Source organism: Electrophorus electricus, chromosome 8 (genome assembly GCF_013358815.1).
Source record: "Electrophorus electricus isolate fEleEle1 chromosome 8, fEleEle1.pri, whole genome shotgun sequence".
Classification (NCBI taxonomy): Eukaryota; Metazoa; Chordata; class Actinopteri; order Gymnotiformes; family Gymnotidae; genus Electrophorus; species Electrophorus electricus.
Genome location: NC_049542.1, coordinates 11722772 through 11750708, shown reverse-complemented (window position 1 = coordinate 11750708; position 27937 = coordinate 11722772). Strand labels below are relative to the sequence as shown.

At 39.9% G+C, this 27937-nt stretch overlaps 1 protein-coding gene across 3 annotated transcripts in view; it reads right to left on the bottom strand.

The window, feature by feature from the left end:
• Window positions 1-26450, bottom strand: part of efna3a (ephrin-A3a) — a 77318-nt gene extending 50868 nt beyond the window's left edge. Inside the window, exons 1-2 of one of the 3 annotated variants that reach the window (XM_027002267.2) lie at window positions 25784-26450; window positions 9659-9711 (exon numbers count right to left, since the gene is read on the bottom strand). In XM_027002267.2, coding sequence (XP_026858068.1) covers window positions 9659-9711; window positions 25784-25814 — 84 coding nt within the window. In that variant the 5' untranslated portion in view covers window positions 25815-26450. The remainder of the gene's footprint in view (window positions 1-9658; window positions 9712-25783) is intronic. The other 2 variants (XM_027002268.2, XM_027002269.2) reach the window with 2 other exon arrangements.
• Window positions 26451-27937: the final 1487 nt, after the last annotated feature.

Below are 27937 nucleotides of genomic sequence, written 5' to 3'. Positions count from 1 at the left end.
GAAGCTATCAGCTTCTACATCTACTGTTCAAATGTGAGCTGAAACAGCCTCTAGCTACCACTGAGGGCACCTGTGACATTTCACAATAGCAGGTCAAAGGCATCTTTACTGCCCACAAAGAAGGCTGTAAACTGTGTATATTTGGCAGACCAATATATTCTGTGTGCTGATGACCAAAGCTCAAGATTGAATATAAATCCATTTTGCTAATGACTAAAACTCTGTGTGGTGTACTTTTACCCCACTAATCATGGAATTACAATTATGTCTGAAGCTTTGCCTGAAAGGTTAGTTTGTTGACACAAGTCAGAGAGGATAACGCTAAAAGTTAATGTCTTCAAACATTCTACCTGGAAAAAAACCCCAAACAGTTTCAGACAACAGTGTTTTTATGTGTTTGTTTGTTTTTTGGCTTTTTGTTGACTGTGTAATGCAAATCAGAATTCTTGCACTTGAAATACCCACCGGATATTCTAAGAGACCATTAGTGTTTGTGTCAGGCTGACTCAAAACCTGTTTGTTACATTGCACAAATGCTGTGGATGACTAACATGCTCTGCCCTTTTCTGACAGTGAAAAGACCTTAAGACTTGGGTAATGCTGAGTGTACCCTCAGCTCCAGCTAATGTAGAACATTAGCGAAAGCCTCAGTGGTACTACTGAGAATTGTTAGCTGGGTATTAACTCTCTGACACTGGAAATTGTTAGTTAAGGGATTAACCTCCTGAGGTGATTCGTGTCATCTACCACATGACATGCTGCTTCTTACATGTTGTTTAAGACAGGCAATGTTTCAGAAAGAAACAATAACATCAGCAGAGCGTGAATATCCAGGTAGAACATAGCATGCATCTCCATATGAAATTGGAGTTTCCTGTGCGCCCAGCTCTGGATCCTTAACAAAATCACTCAGGGTACACTGCATATAAATGGGGGTGCCCACATTGGTATGCAGACAGGCAATAAAGGACTGTATTGTTGACAATAATGTTGACAACAGTAAAGTTCAACTTTCATGTTTTGTTTTTTTTTGCTACACAAACCAGCTCCACATTTTTACTAGCGGTCCAAACAAAGGCCCGGGCTCCATTCTTCATATGTAGATTATCGAGTTAGTTGGATTGTATTGCTGATGATTTGACATGATGCTTAGATTTTTCCATTCTTGTCCATAATCTCAAACATGCTGAGGAGCAGGCTTATTCAACCTAAACACAGTTGGATCATGGATTTATAAGCATTCTCTTCTAGCCATGTCTGCTCCATTCCTTTCAGAGCCACTCACTGAAATAGATGCAATATTACAGTTACAGTGCAGAGCATGCTGTACTTACATTATAAGATCGTCAAACCCTTCGGCAAATCCCAACAGCTACCTTATTGAAAGGTATGGATTTAGTTGGAATAGAACTGTATATGTGGAAAGTCTAATGAGACACACATAAGTAATATTATTCAGCTCAGGCATGCCTTCACAATAATGAAGATAATGCATTCCTATGCTGTTCTTAAAAAGTGTTCTATCAGAGCTATTAGACTGGTGTGTTTCTGAAAAAGCATTAACTGGTTTTTATTTTATTTTTCAGAGACATTACAGTGCAGGCTATTAAAGAGGGCTTATACCCGTTTGCAAGTAATGCAGGCAAATCACATGTGGTTTTCAACAATGGAATTATGGTTGAATTTATTTTGCTGAGGACTCCCTAATATAGGCCTGGAGAAGCGGTGGACCATAAAGGCCCTCTTAGGGTCCATGGAGGGAGACTTTGTTAACGGAAAGGGGTTAACTTCCTATTCCTCTTGGCATAATTCCTATTAAAGGAAATAAAAAATATATTAAACGACTGACAATGCAGCACAAATGCCATAAAACACACACACACACACACATGCAAACACACATGCACACATGCCTTCTGTCTAGGCAAAACTATGGTATGTCTGGCTTTTTTCGGGTTATGTCCTTACCAACAAATCAGTCAGGCTGCTTATTATCAAGTAAGCATTAAGTGAGAAACCATAAAATATTGAATGTTGCAGTGTAATTTAAAAGGCCATTTGCTTATGTTGTTTATGTCAGAGACTGCATGAGCATTCTCAGAAATATCACAACATTTGAGGCATTCCAGATGCATGTGCACTATGCATGTATCTGAAGACTATGTAACTAATAGTAATAGTCCTCTAGAAGGCTATGTAACTAATAGTCTTCTTTACCTTAGGGTTCTTAACTGCACTTTCTCCCAAGCATAAAAGAGCTTTCCAGAAATTCTAACTGATAGTGCACTGCATGCTATTGCATCCCTGTAAATTCAGGCCTGTGCTGTTACCGTGTTACTCTATGTGTACTGTATGTGTTACTCAATTGCTACTATGTGTACTGTGTGTGTTACTGTGTTATTTAACACTACATAAAGGGGACTGGATGCTGCTTTCAGTTTCTGAACAGCACATATAAATTCAAAATTGAATTTGACTACTAAATGCTTGATCATTAACAAGTTCTATAGCATTCATTTGATCAGTAACAATAAGAATCAATTAACTTTTGGAGCATAGACCTATGTACCTGCTTTCTCAAAACTGAAGACGTTTGTGGCAGAATTCAATGTATTTTTGCTTTGTTCTTTTCCTGCCAAAAGAGATATCTGCAAAAAGTAGTATTAATTAAGCCATAGGGTAGATAGACAGAAACAGCCTTTTGTTGCATGAGCACAAAAGGTTAAAGACCTTAAAGCAAAATTGCTCAGCATGGATTGACAGTCTGCATCTATCCATCAACCCATGAGGAATAGGGGATTGCACCACCTTGATAACAACCCATGCCCCTCTCCTGTGCCAGGGCGAGAGCTGAAGTGTGCCATTTAGAGGAAGCGCTTCGGCCCATTGATTTTCTTTCTTTCACTTTTGTTCCTTCACAGATGCACGGCAAGTAGCACAGCATGCCGCCACTTTATCCATCCGAGGATTAACTGAAGCGCTCTTCCGTCTCCCACTCCCTTCCTCTCTGCATGAACATGCATCAAGGCGCTCGCTTGTGACTCCTCTGCACAAGCGGTCAAGTTTGGGGTACACACCACGGCTGGCTTGCTTTTCACTGCAGTCTTTTTAAGACACTGGTTTTGTCCTTTGGTTCATTGCCTTTGACCAGGCTTTTGGTACTAGCTAGATGCTATTCTCCACCCATTCATGAAATTGAAGAACAGGCACAAAATGCTGCAGGCCTAGTCTGGCTATTTAAATGATCATCTGACCATAGCTGTAATCTGGAGTATGACTGTGCAATCGTTTGGCTATTTGTTTTGACTCATTTGACAAAAAAAGCATATATCTTTGCACAAACAAATGTAAATTGACTCATAAGAGTTGCAAAGAAGATTAATCAAACTGTTTGTTGTATTTAACCATATAGCCATGGCCATGAGAAAAATAATGGTGACATTTGGCCAAAGGTCACCCCAGTCTTCTTTATATGGCGACTAGGTGCAGTTGTATATAGAATATTACAAGGTTAAAATACACATGTCAATGACTTCATTTACTAGAGATCTGGAGTACCTTAATGATAATTTCAGTCCTGCTGGAAGTAGCCCTGCATTTTGCGTTGCAATGAGTGGGGAGAAAGTATGCAATTACATCTTACATTCAGCACCCGACTATTCCCAAAGTGGTCTGACTTGCCTAAATTACTCTGGGCAGCCTGCAGTGATGTAGATGCAGCAGGGGACTTATTGTAAGCATGTCACTCAGTCTTGGGCCACACCGGTGGAATCAGCATGGCAATGCTTCTTTTGCGCTAGACCTCCACTACTTCCATCCATTGTTTGCTTTTCAGTCATCTCACCCCTCCTATTCTGTGTGGTGTTTTACAAGCACTCTTCTTCACCCAGTGAGAGCATGGGCTTGATTAGCATGGTGATGGTGCCCTTGGGCCCCAGAGCTTTTAGAGCTTAAAAAAAGTTAGCCAGTGCTAATTCAATTCCGCTCCATTCAGCACTAATAGCCACTATCCATCTGCGGGAGGAAGTGAGAGAGGGATGGGGGAAGCTGAGAGATGATAATAATATGGTGGACAATGCTCCATGTCCTGTCATCCACTATGCTCGCCCCTTTATTCCCCTTCATGTAAGCTCACTTTACCCTCTTAAGCTCCATGCTGCCTTTGTTAGGCAAATACTGCAGTTCTTACTGTGCAGTGATTACCATAAACAAAAAGGTTTTCTATGTGCAGTAAGGTAAACGTTTTATGTGACAATACAAAAGGATATAGGGTGCCAAGTGGTATGCGTCACTGTGCATTTTCTGGTGCTCAGGCACTGTCATCCAGCAAGGTTTGCAAAGCATTTTCACAGCCATGCTATTCAGAGTGAACAAGTTAGCGAAGTAGGATGCTCTACATCTGCAATATACTGCCCTTTTGTTCTATGAGAAACTCATCATGGAGCTTGTGGATAGGGAAGCTTTTAAAGCCCTGATCACCAAGAACCTAGAATAAGGTTAGGGTGAAGAATTAACCATTGCAAGCGGGAGAGTGATTAGCTTTACAATGCCTTTTCCGCGCTGCTTCTTTTCCCCACTCTTCTTTGCCACTGCTCTTCTATCAACAGCCCTCCATGGGTCAGAAAGACTCCATCCATTTTCACCACTTTCTTCCCTCTCTACACCCCCTCTTTCTCCTCCTATGGCTCTTTGTCTTTCTCCAGGCTGAGACTTGCTTATTTTTTCACTGCATTTGTCATGAGCTTGACGGTGGTCATGGTGCATAGTCACGACTACATAATTGGCATCACTCTTTCACCTATACCAGCCACATTCTCATGCTTATCCAGATTAAATTTTCAGTCAGCATGGATTTTAGCAAAGAAATCAGTACTGGCTGATGTTCCTTGATTTCTTAAGACCAGGTCTACAAATCAGTAAAATATTGTATTCTTTGTTAATGTGAATAAAGCCAAAATAAGGACTAAGTACCTATTATTTCTATTGGGTGCAAGATCCAGTCTAATACCCTTGTCAATACATCCACACAGATTAAAAGAATATCCTAAAACTCCCAAGCATTCTCATCAATAAAAACATTGACACTAAGCAAAGCATTCATAACTGTAGGCTATGTGCCTTTCAGTGCAGCCATTAAATGTCATGATGCAGTTAATCTAGTTAAATTTAATTTTCCTTTTTTCATCCAAATTGTGCAGTTATTTCCCTCAACATTCACATATTACCAAATAATTACACAATTCAGATGCAGAGACAACACTTATATCCTATAAAGTCAAGCTCAGTCTTGTCTGATTGGACTTGCACTGATACACTAAAACAAGTATAGGTGACATTGGACACAAGGGAACCACATTTCCTCCTCAAGTGACCTGATACTGTGGAGGTTACAGATTTAGTAAAGGTGCAAACACTGCAGTGTCAGCAGACACAGACAGATTTTAAATACTGCTTAAAATCTTGCATCTTCTAAGAACCATTACTATGTTTTCTGTTGCAGTATTATAAACTACTATGGTATTATATTAAATGTAAAATGACAGCACCCAAAAACTGGTTGCCTAGTGGGCTTGAAATTTGCATCATGAAACTTAGTTTGTGAGCTGAATCTCTCTAGTTGTTTAGTTTGTGATCTGTGGAAGGAGTGGAGTTCTTCCTGTTGGTTTGTTTAAAATTAGTCAAGCATTATGCTCTTGGTTGCAGTCAGTTTGTTTCAGTTATTAATTGCTAATCAGTATTAGTTTGGGCTATAGAAAGGTTATCATGTTGTCATATTCACATATTTTAAAGCTCAGAATAATGCCAAGAAAACTGTGTTTTTAACAGAATAAGGCTCCAAGCATATGAGCTTACAATATTTTGGTTAATTATAGTTATTAGACTGTTATTAGTAGGCTAATCTAAGTAAGATCAGTTGGTAGAGCAGTTAGGGCATGGTGCTAATAATACCAAGGTCATGGGTTGATTTCCATGTAGCACACATACTAATGTTATACTACTGTATAAGTTGTTCTGGATAAGAGTATCTGCAAATTACCAAAAACATTTGTATGATATTTGGTGTGTTCCTACTTGTAAATCACTAGACAATCACTAGACAACTGTTTTCAGCATCTTCGTTCTCATATGTAGCTAGCTAGCTAATATCTTGCAAGCTAGAGTTTACTGCTATACTTTGGTGATGTAGTACCCAATGTTGTTAAATTATGGGTACCTATTTGAAGAATACTCTTTTGTCAGCCAACAAGAAAAACATTTATTTAATTTGTATTAAACTGACCAAAAATGACCAAAATGATCCAGTAACAATTTGCACATGGCTTTTGGTGTGGTCAAGTGAAACTCCACCAGTCGTAATCTCATACATTGAGACAAGATGTAATGGGGCAGAATATCTCATTGTCATTAAAAACAAACAAACAAACAAACAAAACCTTTTTTTCCAGGATCATGGAGGTATTTTGAGTTACTAAATCACTCCAGGTTGTCAGCTGGTATAGCCATTTTTTTGAAAATGCACCACCTTCACTGTTTTTTTTTTTTTCAGATGCACTAAAACCTGGTCGTGACATTGTGATTGTTTGCAAAGTCTTCAGTGCAAAGACTGACAGATCAGTCATAGATCCATTATTCATTAGTGTTACTGGAAACATTTGTAAGATTTAGCCATTATGCATCCCATTGTAATAACACCTATCTAAGACACTGAGCCAAATTAAGCTGGAGAAGTGAGGTAAAGCACTGAAGAGTAAAACCATTAAGGATAAAAAATGTGGAGCTATGACATCTTAGCTGCAATATTAACCTGAAAACCTGCTAAAAAGATTCAGGATTCTGAACTGCATGGATTGTTAAAATGTTACACATATGGCACTTACAGATCTTTAAATGGCTCGTGAATACTGGCTCTGTGCATAATTTTGAGATGAATACTTTCTGCTAGATTTTGGAGAAAAAGAAAGTGGTACTCCACCTTCTCCTGCTGTAGTGCTAGCAAAGAACTGCAGCTCCTTTTAACAGTGTAATAATGGCAGGCTTATGTGATATAAATCTTTCATAAAGATCAGACAAGAAACCTCCATAGATTCACAACCATTGCTCAGTGTCTGTCTGGCCAGAGAAGCATCTAAAGAAATCTCACAGGTATTATAGAATAAAGTTACACTAAAATATACTGCAAATAAACAGTGATGAGGTCTTAGCATGAGTGTACATTTTCACTGTGGTACTCAACTAATATACATACTCCTCTGAAGGACAACTGCCAATTCTGAACTGGCTGACTGCTAACAGTGGCTCTGGTCTGTGCCATATTGAACATTTTGAGGTATATTAAGCAAGTGTAATATAAATGGTGGATGTTATGTAAGAGAACTATTCACTATGATTATGAATTTAATCGAAGAAGGTTGAAATTTAAAAGATGAGAAGGGTATATGACCTCTAACTACTTGAGGGGACTGCTTCAATTTTCCTTCAAAAGGCCCCAAGATTCATTAATAGTTCACATTGGAAAAGCACAGAGCAATTAGAAATCTTGCAGTGCAAAAAACCTGATGACTTGTTCCTTTATAATGCAAAGAAACCAACTTTTGGAGGCAGGCATAAACTGTTTCAAGTCCTAAAATGCTCCTTACTAGAGTATCAAAATCTGCACCATACGTCTACGACCAAGAGTCAACCAGAGGCAGTTCAATAAAGAACACTTTACACTACAATTCTAGATTTCTCTCATATCCTTTAGAAAGCTTCACTGCTTAGGATGGGTGGATGGCCACCAGCAGTCATGCATCTCTGTGTGATGGGGATCCGCTGGTGTGGGGTGCAGCCCCGGCTGGCCTCAGAGCAGCGAGTGGCAAGAACGTGTTGCACCCCCGCTGCTTGCCTCCTCCGGCTGACAGAATCCCAGGCCAGGCGCCATGTTCAGAGAGGAACTGCTTTAATCAGACTGCCAGCCTCTCGGTAATATTAGATAATCCGCTTTTAATTGTGTTTAGGTGTTCTTTAATACAACAAAGCACTGCGTCTGTCACAGCTGTTTTGTTAGTGGTATAAACAATGGTGTGTTTTAGCATGTATTCCAGGTAGTGGATATGGATAGAATTTATTCTTCAGCATTGATTTTATTTCTTTACAGCCTTATTCAAAATGTATGTGATGCTCATGTGTATTATTTGTGGCTAAAATGACTAAATCTAAATAATGTCTGTTATTACATGCATGGTATCTATTTAGTGCAGTTTATTCAGTCAAACAAAATGTGCATCCTTCCCTAGAAAATGCAGGGGCTTATGCAAAACACAAACGCCTTATCCAGAAAATTAATTTACTAATCCTCCTAATCTTATTATTCATGTTTATATGCTCATTGCCCATTAGCTCATCTACAGGCAGATGGATCTGTGTAAATCAATATTTATATGCAAAATACAATATATACAATCACACAAGCATGTGTTCATTGACAGCTAGTTGACCAAAGAAGTCATCCCATACCAAAAGTTTAATAATACATTGTACATATACAGCAAAACCCACTGAAATATTTTGTCATTGCATATCCTGTAGTGTGCAATAAGCTAAGTTCCTCTTTACTAGTCTACACTAAATAATAAAGTAGGGTGAGCAGCATTTTAGCACTAATGCATGTACACAACACCTAAAGCCATACATATTTCATGCTCTGCATCTACGTTAATGAGATAGTGATGAGCCACCCAGTCCCTCATCGACCTTCACCATTTTGCATTTCCCTAACGACAGGACCGTCAAAACTCCTCCAAGGTCTTTGGCTCTCTGTCCTCAAGAATATCACTGAATATCCATCACAGCAGACTGGTGCAGATTCCTCTCCTGATCATACAGCAAAGACCGAGGCATGCCGCAGCTGATCAATCTGCCAAGCAGTCGACCGGGGCTGAAATTCGAATGCGCACACAGATGGCAAACTGAAATGTCGTGATCTGACGCAGCTGTTTTAGGGATGGGGACCCCCACCACTGCCATCCTCTGACCCCCCCTTGTTGACTATGATTTTTCTCCCCCTTGTCCTGGCAGAGATAGGGGCCCACATCAGTGCCTGAGTGTAATTCAGAATTAATAGGACGTTAAAACTTTTAATTCAAAAGCTCTGCCTTGGGGACAAAGGCATTTGCATACAAATGAACACAATTTCCTGTTTGTTCCATATGCAAATGCAGAAAACGATAAACTTAACGGGCACGTGCATGCGGGCGGGTGTGTGCAAGCCATTTGGCTGGGTGAGCTGTCATGAGGGGAGGTGGAGAGGTTGCCTGGCAGCTCAAGCTGAGTGTGGAGTGAGTGGCTCGTCGGGGCACCCAGCCGAGCGTTGCAAACGTGGCCCCGTCTGAGCTATCAGGCTGGGCCAGGAGGTGAGCGGAGCCTGTCCTGGAGGGAGAGCTGATCCGGGGGGGTAGGGATTTTTTACCAACAACTTTTCCCTCTTCCACTCACATTTGCACCTGAGCACAACAGGAGGGAGTGTCACTTGTGCCCAAATTCAATTACAGCCGTTGACTCCACAGTGGCATAGGATAAAAGGGGACGTCGATGGCACAGTCCCAAGCGGCACAGAGCCATACCATAGTCAGATAAGTCAAATTATTTAACAGCAGTATTAATATTCTTGGGTAGTTACAGTGATATGTTGAAGTTTGACCTTCCAGGAGTTTTTGTGGTGGATCCTCTGTCCTGAAAAGTGAAAGGCAGGAAAAAGTGTTGCATGAATTGATTAAGCCTCATTTTCCCTTAGTACAGTGGTTAGGTATATGAGGATCATTACAGGATCCCTAATTCAAGTTTCTTCTAAAAAAAAATGCTAACAAAGATGAATATTATACTGAATAATGTGTAATTATAAATTAAATTACAAAAAGGGGAGCAATGTTATTTTTAAAGCATTGGTAAGTAGCTGATGGACACACTCAGTATACCTATATCATGGAAATGATAATTATACATAATTATATAAAAGTTTTAGAGAAAACCCTATGAACCTGAGATCTATGACTAACTAACTACTTACTAAATAGTAGCAGATAAACATAGATAAGTATTACATTATTAAATTATTATGACAATTGTGTGCATATTCTGCATTACAGCCCTGGAAATGTTGCCATGCTTGCTGTGAAATTTTCTCCACTAAGAACTGCTAATTGAAACTATATGTCCTCCACATGCTGTATTTGAGAGCAGCCTACCTGCCCATAGCCTTCATAACTTCTTTGCCCTTAAGAGCAAGACTAAAATACCCAAAATACCATTACGCAATCTGACAGACAAAACGTAGTAACAATAGAGACTATGTATTATTCTAAAACAAAAGAACGATTCACTTCTACTCTGTTTATCATCCGTATACTATGTAATTAATAGTAATTGATGAGTAAAGTTAACAAAGGGGGAGGGCTAATGAAAGTTATGACCTTAGTATGGAACTGCTACCAGTATACCAGTAACAATTGCTGGCTCTATCATTGCAAAATAGTATAGAACAAATATGAAAATATGTAGCTGTAATGAATTTGAGAAGAATTGCAAAGATGATTGCAGAGAACAAAAAAAGAAACAAAACATTTAAAGAATTAAGATGCACAGATATTCTGGTACCACATTATAATCTAGCAATTCATACATTCTTCTGTACTTCACTAACTCTGAAATAGATCAGAGACAAGCAAAGGAAAACAAATGAACAGCTTGCTGAATTATATGTTCTTGCCAGTTGGATTGGTGATGGCAAACATTGTTTAATAGACTGTGTAGGTGATCTCTGCCAGACTGTCTTGTTCTTTTTTGGGTAGGGCTGATGAACAGACATACAACATGTATAGTAATATGTATGCCTGTAGAAATCTCAGTCATCCTGTTACTCAGGCTTCTCAGAAAGCTTTGATAATTTCTTAAAGGCTTCAGATGAATGCTCTAAATAGAAGATGTCTTAATGATGCTGGCAAATGCAAGGGTACACTCAACATACAGTCAATCATTGTGAATAGTCTTATATAGTCTTTGTTTATATGGTCTTCGTTTATATTCCAGAAATTAAAAGAATCATATTTAAATGTAACATCATTTGATGTTTTAACTAGCCCAGCCTAGGGCATGTGGTCAAAAAAGGGCTTTTTATTACACCTTATTCTCAGCTGTCACATTATATCCTATATCCAGCCATGATCAGGTGATTAAAGAGTCACTGCACTTCTGTGGTCACACTCAATAATTGTATTTGCACAGAGGCTAGTTTTGTAAACATTCTTAATGCATCCTAATACAGTCACAATGATATTTGCAATGGCATTTGGATTCAGCACAATTTCACTGTAAAATTGAGTGAAATGCCATGCCATGCACGACAAATCAAGACCCAAATGATGAAAACGTGGCCCAAATCATCTGTACTTAATTTCACCCAGAACTTGAATATTTTCTGTTTAAAGCATATGAATTGTTGCAGTTATTAAATCCTATCTGTGCAACTATCCAAAAAGAAAGGAAGTCTGATTCCAATTCTGTGCCACCCTAAACTTCCTAATACAGCTAGAGTAATAGGAGTAAGGTAGCTCAGGTTTGGAATATTTCATTTAAAGTTAACCAACCACGGTCACAGTTAGCTGAAGGCACTTAAGCCCACAGGAACAGAGGGTGTGCACTATATCCTACCTAGAAGGTTAATCCATAAATAGCATATATCAGCAAGGAGACTGTAGCATGCATTCTATTGTGCACTTTAAGGTTGGCCCTAGAAAGAAATGGACCCAAAAATTAAATGACTGAAAAATGCTTACGCTCACACTAATTAATTCTGATGTGGCTAAATGCTCTGTTATGATAGATGATGTTATACAGGTGTGCTGTAGAGAGTCTCATCAATTGGAAGCTATTTTTCATTTGATACTGCAGTGGATCTGGTTAGGAAAGCTCACAAATTATGACATAACTGTAAGCTGTAGCACAATGTGTCTCTTCTTTCAGTTTTTTTATTCGCAGGTCCTTAATTGCCAGGGCTTGTGTTTGCTGCTGGTAATGAAAGATGAGCTTCTCAACTGTCTCCTTGCAGCCTGTCTCACTCCTTTAATTCATTAATTGATTATTTACATCAATACTGCATTTGTACATGTTGCTGTCCATTCTTGAACAGCTGACATTGTCTTATACACACAAATAAATTACTGTACTTAGATGTGCTAACTCAAGTAGAGAGTATAAAACAGTGACACCTTTTAGTAACTATACACAACCTGTTTGCGCAACAAAATAACTTTTGCTCCTTTCTGTATATGTAACTCAAAATATAAGGATAAGGAGTTTTACTACTCCTTTTTGCAGTTTTACTACTGCAAAGTCAATTACACTCATTTACATTCAGTTCAAAGAATGAGTTGGGAATTGGGGTGGGAGAGATGTGACGGGACCTTTCTTAGCTGTCTCCTCCATTCACATTCCTGTCAAAGAAAACTTTTTTTTCACATTTCTCTTCTCAGATGCAGCTGTTCAGATTTCCCATTAAAGCTGCAACCTGCAACCCCAATAATTACATTTAAAAAAGGTTGCCGGTCACAAGAATATATCTGTAGATACAGCCCAGTTGTCAAATCATCCCAGCTCAAGTTGCCCCTCCCCCTTTAGTCTCAGCCAATAGCAATGTCATGAAGGAAACTTCACCTGTGAGTTAGTGGAGTAGACGGTTGCCAAGTAGATCGCATTCTGCATTCAGCTCCCGAACACAAGGCACTGATTAAATCTGTATTTAATTGGATCAAATCTAGTCGTGATGGAGCGTTCCCCTATGGTGTTTAACCTGCAGTCCTCTGTCAAGGGGGAGGGGAGTGCTGAGCAAGACTGGGGAATTAAAAGCTAGAAATGAATACCAATGATAGCCCATGCAAAACTTTCTGTCTGGCCACAAATCTGGGTGTGGGGAAGGCGATGGAGGAGTACAGAGACTTCAGGGCTTTTTTTTATCCTGATTCTTGGATTACACCTAAAAATGACTTGTTACTGCAATTGTGATCTACCTTGTCTCTTTACATTAACGAAGATCTCGGCAACTAAGGACACAGAGTCTGCCTTGTTTGCTTTCTTACCATTGGGGCAATAATCCAGATGCTTTCATTCAACAATGGGAGTTTAGCCAGCCCTAATGTAATGAGTTATGTAGTGAGCAGGGTATAAATGTCCGAGTATAAACTTCCTTCACCAGTTGGCTAAATCTTTTGCAGGGATTCCCTTGCTGGATGTCTCTTCTGATGGGGGTCTGGTTAAGTGCAGGATCAGCCTGAGACTGCTTCTGCTATAACTTCTACTCTGCTCTCTTGTATCCTATGTCCTGCATCAAGGATGCAGCCCCTGCAACCAGCCCTGAGGATATTTCCCCTGCATCCTACATGGAGTTAATTGTGGCATCTGGCTCTGAAGCAAGTATGGGCACCTTCGATCAGCCACCAGCACGCAAACTGCTGGATCCATCCACTACTCTTTCAGACGCACCTCCACATGAGTTCCTGAACCTTGTGGACATACATGAGCATGCACTTTTGATGCCCAGGTTATGCACTGGTTGAGGAGCTAATGCAACCCTGACACCACACTATAGCGTCTGCATCTCTTGACCACTAGCCTTAATTCTGGTAGCATTCCTGACCCAGTTTTAACTTCTGATTTTGTCCCTAGTCTCACTCTTAACCTGGTTCCTGATCCTGCCTCTGACCAGGGTCCTTATCCTGACCTGGCTCATGGGCCTAGCCCTGGGCTGGTTCCTGGCCCTGATCCTGCTCATGACCTAGCTCCATGTCAGTGTTATACGCCCCATTCCTGGCTTTGTTGGCATTGCTTGTTATTAGTTTTGTTCTTGATGTCAACATAATATTATATTTCAGGAAACAAGGACTTGTTTTTTACTGATACACACTTTTAGTCACTACATATAATTCTGTGACAATTGCAGAAGACACGACATAAGGATGTAACTTATCAATCCTTTACAGTCCTGGCTGGGTTGTACATAAGTGGTACTTATCATTAAATCAAATCCTGGATCAAATACCCAAATTTGGTCCTGGATTTAGTAATGAACAGGGAATGCAAAAGTAATTCACCTTCTCTGAGTTCCAGGGACTACAGAATGTCCTGTCCATTCTTTATCTGGAAGTCAGATGTGATTAAAGTGGCCAACCAGTTACAATAACAGCACGTGACTACAAAATCTAAAACCAGATTTGGAGTTGAGGAGCTGAGTATCACTGTGCTACAGAGTTGTTTTGGAAATTGCATTAGTTATCTATTTCTCCATATTGATTCACTCAGCCCATCATTGGTCAATCTACACAGTCTGAACAGTAGTAGAATGATTAAAGGTGTGATTTCTAGTGGGATGACCTTAGGGGCCAACAGAATCTAATGTAAATCGTAAAGCATCCAGTCTGAATCCTGATGGCCAATTCAAAATGTATACCAGTCATCCAGGGTCTGAAACCCAACCTAGCTAGTATTTAATGAGATTGACTGTTTTATTTACTAAGCCCTGTCAGTGTATTAGACTCTGAAGCCAGAGCCGACATCAAGTTACCGCTATCGTTGTGCTGTGGGGAGAAAGATGAAGCACAAACCTGTGCAGTGTACAAAATTAACAGATACACGGCCCCCGCATGAATAATGCACGAAGCAATAGATCGCTGATGAGGCCATCTAATGAGACTGGGGTGGGGCCGATGACAAGCTGCGCTTCATCTTGTGCACGGTTTGGAAAGTGAATCCAAGCAGGCAATCTGTGCAGCATGAAGGCTAACGGCTCTTTCTAGCACATATTTCCTTCCTCACCACAGCCACGATGAATGCTAGGGTAAGCCTGCTGCTAAAGAATAGATTCACAGTGCTTAGAGTGATATGTTGGGTAGACACACAAACATACACAATGTGTGAATGATATTAGTACGCTTCCAGACATGATCATGCACCTTTGCATCATGCCATGATGATACATCATGTTAAGACAATGGCAACTTAAAATATATATAAATTGATTAAAGTAATAAATAAATAAAAGGCACAGCAAAAATGGACAAATAGCTCTCCTTAATAATTACGTGTCTATTCATCTTGATCTCTAGATGAATTCGCTCATTTGGCATGTGCTGCATAGATACAGTTCTTTTCTGGGACACAGCACTTGACTCAGCCATAACCAATCAAAGGTATGTATGGCTAGGTTATAGTTTGAGTGACAGATACAATTCAATCTCAAAATTCCTCCATAAACAACCCATTAACGTTTGCACTATGATGATTAACTGCATTACAAGTGGTAAGTGTACTCAAAGGGAATTAACAGGGTACATTTATCTGTGCCTTTATGCCTGACTAGCATTTATTTTTACAATACAGACAGGGTAGTATTTCTTAACTGGCTTTCAAGCAGGGCAAGAAGCCTACTAAAGGAATTCACTTTTCTGTTATACCCTACTTGGAATGACTTTAAAAACTTTAAATTGGCCCTTTTCCTCTAAAACATACTTAAATAATTTTAGTCATCCAATTATCTGTCTCTGACTCAGTGTTGCAAATGTGCGGCTCAGAGAATAGACCATGGCTGTCAAACTTCATACTTAGGAAAGTATGGGTTTTCATACTTAACTGAAATCAAACTTTACTTAACAAGAGCAAAGGTGGTAGAAAAGAGCTTAAATTCCATTTAAATCTATAAATTAAACACTTGGTCCAACTGCACTTTAACACGACCAAGCTGTAAAAGTCTGGATCACCCCACTTGATTATAAATATCTTTTAAAAAAGCACTTCTATTATTTTAGATAACTTTCATGGAGCAAAAAAATTTTGAGCAGGCATAAAACTGGAAACACAGACATACTAAAATCTGTTGCAAATTCCCAATCACAGCTTCGCTCTTGGTAGTTAGTGCACAGCATGAAGATATAAGAGTGGTTATACTGTTGACTCACTGCCTAGGAGGTTTCTCCCTATGTCATATCAACGTCAAAGGAAGCACCTCTTTTTTCCTCTTGCACGCGCTCCATCGAGCCCATTACGAGTTTCCATATTCTCCCCGTTCTTCCATCCTTTGTTTTACTCCTCCACCACATGGTGCACTTGGTGTTGTCGGCCTGCTGTCATGTGTGACAGAGCCCAGCGTGGACGATAGGGTGTTCTTTTCCCGTCTCACAATAATGAGCATCTGAACAAGCCTCTCTTTCTCTTGCTTCTGCTACCTCTCTCTGCAGGCTGTCTTCTCCGCTCTGTCTGCAGGCTGGATTTGCCCTTTGACAGGTCTTGTCAGGGATTTCACAATACTGACATAGCGTTAACTCACCCGGCACCTGTAGGGGTGCGTGTGTGTGTGTGTGTGTGTGTGTGTGTGTGTGTTTATGTGTATGTGAGTGTCTGTTTGAGTGTGTGTGTGAGAGTGCATGCGTGTGAGAGTGTGTGCGTGCTCCTGTGTCAGTAAAACTCCCGTGTATTTAAGTGTGTAGACTGGTGAACAAAGGAGCTGTAGCAGATTATAAATAGGCAGCATGACTTGATTAAAATGGCATGTAATCAGTGAGGGGTCATCACCACATAATGATAGTGTTTTCTGATGATGAATTTAGAATGAAATGTCTGCAGATATATAGATGATATATAGATGAAATGCAGATATATTTGTGATGTATTTTGTGAGTCTGAATGTGCTGTGCATTTAAATGTGCAAGTAAAGAGAATTATATAGGTGGCACTTCTGTTTTTGTGTACATTTTTGTGTGTGTGTGTGTGTGTGTGTGTGTGTGTGTGTGTGTGTGTGTGTGCGTGTGCGTGTGCGTGTGCGTGTGCGTGTGCGTGTGTGTAATGAATGTCTTTGGGGAAAAAAGCTGCTGGTCTATCTCTGAAACAGCATTAATATTCTTACTGCCTCTTCTTCATGCCTTCTTTCCTCCCTCTTTCCTATCTGCATCTCCATCTCTCTAGACTGTAGATTTCTCAGGTGATGCTTTCTAACTATAACTCTTTTACCTTCTCCTCTGTCTCATTCTCATTTTCAAAACTGTTTTATATATTTCCTAGCTATGCTCTCTCTCAGTCATTCTTTCTCACTCTTCTGCTCTGTCTCTAGCTGGTGCCTCACTTCTCCAACCTGTGTTTCCCTCTCGCGGGATGTGGCACAGAATCTTTAAATTGCTGTAAAGGCAGATTTATGCATCATATCCCTACGACTATGCATTTCTTAACAAATTACAAACATACCCAAACACGCATGTGCAAAAACATGCACACACATACACACACTTTCCTATTGACTCTACACAAAGACCTGAGCCATACCAGAGGGCTGCATAAAAATGCCTCTCACAAACACGTACACACACACACACACACACACACACACACACACACACACACACACACACAAATATTTTCTCATTAAGTAAGAATATCCCCCTCATGCCATGAGGGCATGTGTTCAGAGGTGACCCAGACACCTGAAGGCAGATGGAGAGACATAGACAAAGAACTGGCTGACTTCTTCACACAAATGTGTATAGATTCACCCACACACAACATGCTACGCATGATGGCTCTTCCACCTACACACACACCAACACACTTCCTGATTCTGTTTCTTTATTGTCCTTCATGCTGACAATCCTATTTTTTTCTATTCATTCTATTGTTGTGCCTTCAAACTCAACAAAAGAACTTGCACTATTTCAAAATGCCTTAAATGGATGTAAAAAGTGCACATATAAAGACAAACAAACAAACACACACACACACACAGATGTAGACAGACAAGAAGGGAGCACAGCAGGACATTGGTATTCAGCACACCCACATACAGTGTGGTTAGGATCTGAGATCTGGACTCTGTGTTAGTTAACACACTTCAGTGCTCTGTACCATCATCATTAGACACACAGATGCCAGCATAGACACATACTCGTGCATGCATGTGCACAAACACACACACACACACAAACATGCGCGTACACACAATGTGTAAACTACATAGCTGAACAGCAAAATGTTTCAAATGATTAATGTCTTGGTCAGACACATACGCACACAAATAATACCAATCCAAATGAATAGGACAGAGAAACGAGTCACGTATGTGCATGCAAAATATGCTTGTGTGTGTAGCGAACAGTATATGTTTATGCATATGTCTTCACTCCTCTATAAACCATAAATACATTTACACATCAAGGCATTCTGAATGGATATTTGATTCAGTTCTACACGAGAGCAGATTATATGATGAGGCTCATGTGAGCAGGCAGAATAAGCTGTTCCTACGCAGAGGAACCCGCCACTGTGCTCAAGGTTTGGTATTGATTCCTGTTTATGTTTTCTGGTCAAAGTTTAGCAGTGGAATGAAGAGACACTATGAGTCTGGAGGCAGCTTTGGGCATAATCAATGTGGATGAGAGCCTTGCTTCTCATTTTTACTTTCTCACCACTGACACATTGAGGGTAATCGCAGTCTTGTTTTTCAATCGCAGAACAAATGTCGACCGATAAGAGGGAGAGTGGACGCCACCGCAGACTGGTGCACGGACTCCTGCAGCGAAGTAGGTATTAGTTCCATCAGCTTGTCTTCTGTGCTGCTGTCACCCAAGTTTTCTTACTCTGTTACCCTTCAGCCAAAATGGAGCTTCTAATTTCCCATGTAATAGTGCCCTGTCCACACCACTTATTCCAAACTTCCCAAGTCTAACCACATCGCAGCTGAGGCCATAACAGAAATGGATTTGCTTGGAAGTTTCCCCTGATATAAATGTAGCCAGACATCTGGAGTAGCACGTTTAACTTCCTGTTCGCCCAAGACTGTCGTTGAAAGGAAGGTTAAATTACATTTTTTTCCAGTTAAATGTGCAAAGGACTGGAGAGAGACTTCAATTCCACTTGATGTTCCCATTACTCTGCTGATGGCAGCCAAAGGGTCAGAAACCTTTCTATAATTACAGTTTAAATGGGCAACTTCTCAATTATAACAGAATGTCTAATTATACATAGAAATTTAGAATGGTTTTCATTGATAAATCGATTTGAAGTGCTTTGTATTGACCATTCTCTAGGGAGACTCAGAAGTGCTCAAGGGGAGTCTCAGAAATGTCACTCTGTTAAAGTGAAACAAATTAGAGGAGTGGACAAAAAGGACAATATAATGTAATGATACTTGAAGCTTTCCCAATACACAATATCTGTCATTCTATTTGCTTTAGGTTTGGCATGCTAAAAACTTGGAACACACCAGCAAAATACTAGGCTAACATTTTTAAAAAGGCTATGAAAGTCTTTTATTATTATTATTATAGTTGTTGTTGTTAATAATAATAATAATAATAATAATAATAATAATAATAATAATAACAATAGAATAAATAAACCATATCAAAAATCAAGAAAATATAATAAAAGATTAGTCCAATGATAAATGCCAGTCAGTGATTGTTGTATTCTGATTGCAGGTGAATTGCTACAACCTGCAGCTTCTCAAGCATATTAATCTAATTCTATGTACTGTTACATGCTATGAAATGACAGATTTGTTGACAGTTGACTTTACTAGCATGTTTCAGAAAATAATACAAAAAAGCTGGAAACTGTTTATCCAGATTTAGATCAAGACATAGCCAAAACCTAAGTACTTTAAAATACACTGTAGGCTATGCTTTTTAAACAATAATGGGCCCTGTATTCTCTTGTACAAGTTTTTTTTTATTTTCAAAGGTTTTGGTTCTGTGTATCATTCCATTTTGCTGAAATGGTTGCCTTCATTTCTGTTACGCTAACATGCTTGCAAATCTCTCATTTGTGTGTCCACTTAATTTAGACTACCAGTTCTGGAAATCAATGTAATTATAGCACTTAATTTCATTAAATGATTCCCACAGCACTGCTGGGAATCTAACAGTGGGGTTTGCATGTTTGGTGTGCACTTTATCCTACAGTATCTGCTGAACAGCTATAAACCTGATGTGATGAACATGCATCTAGTTCTACAGAAAATCAAACTTCTTTGGTTCCTGTATACCTTTAAACAAACCCATGCTGAAAAATGTGAAATATATGCAGAGGGATCTAGAAACACTTCCTTCTCGTTTTCCCTCTGTAGCCTGTGAAAGTCATTCATTCATCATATGGGTACTCATTTTCATCTCAGAGCATTGAAAACATTGCTTTTGCAACACCCAGCAGTACAAGGGTGAAAGGTAAGCTCCTGCAAAGCACCAGGACTTCAATTAAATGACAGCATTCCTTTCATTTTGCTGTTATGCTGGGCCAGTGCCAGTGGTGCAACCCTTTGTTCAGCATCAGCAGCAGTAGATGCTCCATGCCTATAACAAGATGCAGCGCAAAAAAACCAAACAAACACCCAAATAATTCACATTTAATCAGGTTTTCCACATTGCATGTCAGCCAAATGACAAGCTCCTGTGGATCTGTGATTTTTAGCAGTTTTCATCTTGTGAAAATTAGCATCTTAACAACAAAAACATTTTTTTTTCTAGACAGCAGAAATAACAGGTACCACTCCAATGTGGATGGGCTACTGTATGATAGTGTTATGTGTGGGTAGGTCGATGGAGTGGAGAACGTGTGTGTGTAGGGGGGTGGGGGGTGGTCCTCCACTGTAGCATTTGCATTCTAATCATTACGTCTCTGTGTGCCTGGATTGGTGGTCCTTCTCCACAGGGTTAGGAATAATGGGTAAGTGCACACTCCACAGCCTTACAATAGATGGAATTCTAATAGCCTTTGACAGGCTTGTATAGTGACCTGACTCCCCTTCATTCTCATTGTGGGGTCCTCCATTGTTATTTTGTTGTTGTTGGTTTTTTTTTTTTGCTTCTTAACAATTCTCTCCATGTCACTTCTAATATGGACCATGGCTGTAAATGATTTATAGTTTAATATTCCAACAGACAAAATTTTCTTATAAACCCACAAGCAAAAAATTATACTGACATGCAAACACATAAATCCTGACATTTGGAAGCAATACACAAACTCAATAATGCAGTGCTTCATAGCAAAATGAAATATTATATGGGCTGTAGTTTTTTCATTGTTGGGTTAAGTGAAAAACAACATTCATATGCCTTAAAGAACATGGATCCTCCCTTTTGGCTTATCTTATACCTGGTAGTGTTTTCACAGTGTGTTCCTTGGCTACAGCTTAGGGGACAGGACGGCATGACCTGAGGACAATGTTTTAAAATAGCCAAGCTGGTCTTTCTCCCATCCTCAAACTTCTCTCTGTTTCTCCCCCTCAAAGCTAACCCTTGTGATTTCTATTGGCACTGACCGCTGTATTAAATCAAAAATCTGCTTTGGTATTGATTATCATAAAGCCCAACTACTGACCACATTTTAGTCACCAAAGCCCTTTAGGATTATTTATTTTTATTGAGAGGTTGGAGGCCCACTTTTCCCACTTTGTGTTAACAATGATCACTCTTCCTTCCCCAGCACGCTTCCACCTGGGAATGCTGACGAATTGCAGAAGAACCCTCTCTGCTAGCTCCTGCTAGTCCTATGTGCATGAGTCATGTGGTATCAGAGAGCTCACTGTAGCTTCTGTCAGGCCATAACCGATGAAGCCAGAGATAAAGTCAGAAGAATGAGCAAATACCTATACTCAAACGTAAATGTTTAGTGGATAAGCCCTTCCAGACACCAGAGCCAGTCCCACATTTTATGCAGTCCAACATTTTAAGAGGCAATAAGCCAATAGAACACAAAGCATATATGATGCTGCACCTGTATTAATTATTTAGTTTCACTGAAAGAAAAACAGAAGGGTCAATTACATACCCTGTTAAATATCTGCCCATTCAGACTTATCTGAATAAAGGCTGTGATTTTCATTCCCTCTTTAATGGTCCTATGGTCAAACAGAAAATGCATTAGCCTTTCAAAAGCAAGACTTAAAAAAGAGGCTCTTCTGAACCAGGCTGAAACCATTTCCATGGTATATGCAATAATCTGAAATGGTCTACTTCACTAGCAATGAACAGCAGGCATACTTGATGCTAGTGAGAGAATCTGTTTTCCATCGGGCAAAGCCAGATGGATGTCCTTGCATTGTTTAAGCAAATCCACCTGTCTTCCTTTTATTCCTTTTTTTCCCAAAGATGTTGTGTAGATTAGCACAGCATATCTTAGTGGGCCTGTCCACATGGATAATAGAGTTTACTATGTGTGTGACCATTCAAAGACTGCTACATTTATGTTTCATTCACTGACTGATAATGCCTGTTCTTACTATATCTCTAGGGAAAATTAATGCTTGAAAAGTATGTTTTCCAAGGATATAACTGAACTATAATTGGTTTTATACAATCTAGATTGTGTCCCTAATAAAAAGGCTGAAAACATATGTCCTTATCATAAATCCTGAAACATTTCTGTTAATCTGTTCCCCCATACAAGATTTTAAGTTGGTGTTGAAATGTTCACCAACCAGATCCTGCGTTTTCCATTGTTACTCCTTATTTAAAAAATAATACATTATTGTCTAAAATACTCACATGGAACACTGAAAGACTAGATATTTCCTCAATGAGCTGACTGTAGTTGTGCAGTACATGGCCCTTCCACATGTGCATGATAGGGCTGGTGTGTGTACAGTAATAGGATATATGGGATTGTAACAAGCTGATGTAGGAAGTCTTCTGCTCCGCCGGTCATTGATCACTTCGCCCTATGCCTCAATCTCTCAGGAAAGCCATTTGTCAATGTGATAATTTGTTTTGTAGCACAGGAAATTGTACACCAGGAGTGAGATCTCTTTGTTCTCGTGGTTGATTCTATTTTTCCCACCCACATTCAAGAGCTAGTCAGGGTTCATTCTTTATAGGGCTTAGTATATGACAGTCAGTCACAAGTATTAGTGTGCTCTTTCACATTTTTTTTTAATTTGATGTGTGGTAGTATCTGTTTAAAATAGATGGATCTCTTCTATGTCCACCTTTCCCCTGGCATATCACTAAAATACTGCTACAGTTTGACCAACATCTTACTCAATTCTTTGCGCATGCTTGCATCAGGCCACCTCATGCCCATCCCTGGTGCCTCTAGCTTTAAGATATTTCAGTGTGAGCCCTCATAATGTGAGTTTCATCATGCTGACACAGACAGACCAATTAAGGAGGCTTGCTCTGAGACTGAGCCTTGCCACCCGCCTGACACAAGGTCGTGAAGGCCAGGCTGCAACAGGAAATGTGACACTGCTGAAGCACTGAGCTCCCCTAAGCATGTTCCACTCCATACTGAGCTAATTTTTCAGTAGGCCATAGAACTGCAGTGACTAGAAAGTGGGAGTCATGGGATGGAGCAGAGTTCAGGATGCCCTTGTATGCTTACATGCTAAGTAATGTTTGTGTCAAGGGTGTAATTAGTGTGAAGTGCACATGACTGTGCACATGCACATGCTTCTTTGTCATTCAGCCAGTAGGGCAGCTGTAGTATGCTTGGGTAGATGGTGCCAACAGAAGCTGAAAGCACTGTCTTCTAAAATGGATGTGCAGATGTGATCAAAGGCAAGCCGTGAGTTTCCACTCACTCCATAGCTTCATACAGTGAATCTCCATTCTCTCCTGCAATGTTTATGTCTTTTTGAGCTACTCCAGTGAGCTTTTGTGTATTTCTGATACATTACACACATCTGTATATTTCTGATACATCACGTTCTTTCTCTGACTTCCAGATTTTGAGGTTCCCCAAAAACTCAGTTCCATGTGATTGATTATGTTTTCTCACTTGATTTCTCTGTGAGAATTGCAAACAGACACAGTGAGCAAGGTGCATTGCTGAAATGGCTTTTATCTGTCTCAGCCTTTAACTCTGCATTGTAGTAGAGTGGAGAGAGAGGCAGAAAACAAGAGAAAGGGACAGAGCTTTGAGTGCTGTTTTCACAAGTATTATCCTACATAAAGTTCTCAGTCTGTTCCTCTGCCACCTCATCTCTCCCAGCTGCCTGCCTCTGTGCCGACATCTGGACTGAGAGCATCGCCCAAGGGTGATGCAAACAAGGGTCTTGCCCAGTGCCAAGCTCTACAAGCCCTGAGCACTCTCTCTTGTCCTTGAGATGGTAGTCTGATTGGGGGATTGTTGCTCCACATCAACAAAGCCAGGCCAGCTCTGGATTTTCAAAATCTCTAGGCCTGAAGGCCTCACAGGACTGATAGGGAATCTGTATTCATGCCGCAAGGGCTTAGTGGGCACCTGTGCTACCTGCAATCTGGGTCAATTTACGCATTATTTTACAGCCCTTATCTCTGGGTAGGTGGATGGAGAAAAGCACTCCCTATTCATGGAAATGCAAATGTTGTTACATACAGAGCTGTTTATACTGCTTCCATCATAAAATATTACATAACTAATTACTAATGCAGATTATTCTCTTATTCTTTATGTCTCTTTCTATTTCTCACACACACACACAAAGCAATGTCTTTCATTTGTGTTTCATGTATTTTGGCGTTACCTGATAAATAAATGGATGTTGCAGAACCTGTTAATGCAGAAACTGATAATGGTGTGCAACTCTTCTTGAAAAAGAAATGCATAAAAGTGCACGCACATGCGCACGCACACACACAATACACACACACACACACACACACACAAACATACACACAAACATACACACACACTTACCCACAATGGATAATTAACAGTAACAGGAAATACTATCAACAGAATTTGACACACACAGAGAAACCCGTGGCTGGGCTTTGCTCCTTGAAGATGGTGTGGGTCTGATAATGAGGAGCTGGACACTAATGAGCATCTTTTCTAAACATACACTAATAAACACATACACACACACACACACACACACACACACGTGAGCACAAATACACACACATACATGTTTATGCAGGAACACACACACACATACACGTTCTCTACTGCACCTAATTGCCACTGCAGCTGCTACTTATTTGCTGGGTAATTAGTGCACGGGAGGTTTTTATATAAAGTTATTTAACTCTTTGGCATTGATACTAAAAGATGTGCCATGTGGCTTGTTTGGATGTGAAAGAGAAAGAATGAAAGAAAAAGAGAGAGCATCACCAGAGGTAAGGGGGGAGAGCAGAAGACAGAGAACACAAAAGTGGATGAGGTGAATACAAATGGGCAAGAGGACAGGAGGGATGATGCAGAGAACATCTGAAAGCAGAAAACATTGCCCTCACTATACAATTTACAGCAATTGCTGCAGGCCTTAACTTTTGCAACAGGAGTTGGCAAGAAATGGAATTTAAAGTGCTAAATAATATACTCAATATATTGTGTGTTAAAAAAGTTTTTTTTTTAAGTGGTCGGGAAGACTGAAACCAATGTATTATTATTACTATTAAAAGATGGATGTGGAAGACACGGATGACTCATGATAGTGAGGGCTGGAGGGGTATCAATTATTTAGATGTGGATCTCTCTGCCAACACAGTGTATTATCACTTTGCTGAGAGCGAGGCACTTTTAAGATGAATCACCTAAGCTAGGAGTGAATACAATATGCAGGAAGCAGAATGAAACGTAACTCAGTTACGCAGCGTTTTAATCAAACCTACGCTGTATGAACTGTGAAATTTCAGCATGTGCCCTTCCAGATTAAACCTGCGTGCGCGTTTACTTGTCGAGCATATGCAAGCGGTATCACATACAGTGCTACTCTCCGATGTGCGGGGTAGCTCTGAGACGAGCGGACCTACAAAAAGTGTTTAGCACATGGAAAATTTGGCCCACTTACTGAATGTTTGAGCTGTTCCAGTACACAGCATGGCGGTTATTCCCGTGGGCCAGGTGCAAGTTTGTAGAGGCGAACAAGAGGAGACAGAGGGAGACTGCTGTGAGAGCCATAATATCCTTAGTTTTTTGCTCGCCCGTCAGTCGTTTTGTCAGTCGACCTTATTCTCTGAGTCCCTCTGTCCCGCGGAAACGGCCAGTTTTTATAACATTCCGGCAATTCGTAAAAAAATCTTATAACAGTCAACGTAGACCCCGTCCGTTCGGTTAAAGTCAAGGCTGCAAGTTCGAATGTAATTCCACAGTGCCACTCACCCAGGCATCTTTACTGTTTTTTGGAGGCAAAAAAAAAGATCCTTCGTCCACAAGTGACAGTTATTTGGCAAAAACGTACAAAATAACGCCAAATACCAAGAGACGTACGGACACCTCCTTGGTTGCTCTAGTCTAAACGATCACGGCCAGTTATCTTATAATGTAATGTAAAAGCTTAAATTGTAACGAGTTTAAAGAAGGATTCTCTCCACTTACAAAGCATTTTAAGTTTGTTGGAGTTGGATTAGTCCGTCAGCCTAGCCATTTCTTTTTGTATAATTCTTGCGATATTGACCCTACCACTGGCTAGACGTAGATGACTTCTTTACAGCTTTCTCTTCTCAACGGCCACTGCATCCAACCCGCGAAGCGCTGCCTCGCGCTCTCTTTCCTACAGTGACGGACAACCTGCGCTCGCTCTTAACAGCCACGCCTCCACCACCCACTCTTTATCACCAAAAACTGCCTAACAAATGAAAATAATTAATCTAATAAATTTACATTTAGACCAGTAATATCTTGTTTTGCCTTTAACGTGTTTTTCATATAGACCAATATTTCAGCATGTTTGGCTCATGATTCTCCATGGGATCCACAGGATAACCAGTGTTGGATGGGTATTCTAATTTAACAAACAGTCTAAGAAGCATCAGACAAAGACAATGTACTAAAGTTACAGGGGTGAAATGATTGGATGCCTTGTGTGTAAATCTTCACATTTCTGAGGTCTCTCCCTACTCATACTCTAATGCGGTTTCTCCATCACTCCATTTTACTATCTGTTGTTTTTGGCAGTGATGCTGTCTCTCTTGTGTCCCCTCCAGGCATGTTGCCGTGGTGACAGGGGTAAAGGGAGAGAGAGAAAGGGGGAGAGCACCACCACTTCTTCCCAGACTCTATGTCTATCGTCCTTCTTCTTGTCAGGATTTACTATGTCATGTCACCTGCCACTGCTGCCAGTCCTGTTTTTTATCCTTCTTTTTTTTTCCAGATGATTTTCTTTTATGGTTTCCTACCCCCCACCATTGTCTCAGAGTATTTCTCTAAACTCCTTAGCAATGCTTTACATTTATTTTTTTTTAATGTGTGTCCTTTCCAGCAGCTGGTAACTAGTATGTCTATGGTGCTCATGTATATTTGTGAAGCATCAGTGCTTTCTTATATGTCACCCATAATTAGATGCATTGGAGGTCTGATTTTGAGTGATAGCAAGGTGCTTATGTACACGTTGTAGCGCAGCCCGTTGCTAGGCAGCAAGAGACATTAGTAAAACTAGGCTGTTTCTGTTTGTTTTCTCATGTGGGCTGTGATTAATTCACAAGTAGTTCTAGTATGGGCACATTGATTATCCAGCTAATCCATTATCATTAATATGACTCAATGCAATGCTATCCTAGTCTAAATTCTGATTGCTTTCCCCAAGTTTATCATGAGTATAAAATTATAGTAAAGATACTCTGGGATACTTGTTGTTCTCTATGTGCCCTTCACATACTGCTTCTCCTTATATTCTTCTCAGTTTACAGGTGTATTTATCTTCTCCTGTTCATTCTTTTAAAACTTTTCTCATTTATCTATTCATCCATTGTTTACATTCAAGTCTAGATGGTACCTTTTCTATTTAGTATGTGTTTTAAAATTGATAAATTGAGGATTTTTTTTTCTTTAACAGTTACTATAAATAGCAACTGGCAATGTCATCTGGAATGTTTATATCAAACATTTGCTATAACTCACCCACACATAGCCATTGCTTTGTTATTTGCTCTTGAATTGTTCTCACTGTTGTAACATATGAACCCTCTCTTGTTGGCTGACAAATTGCTGTTAATGAACACTTCCA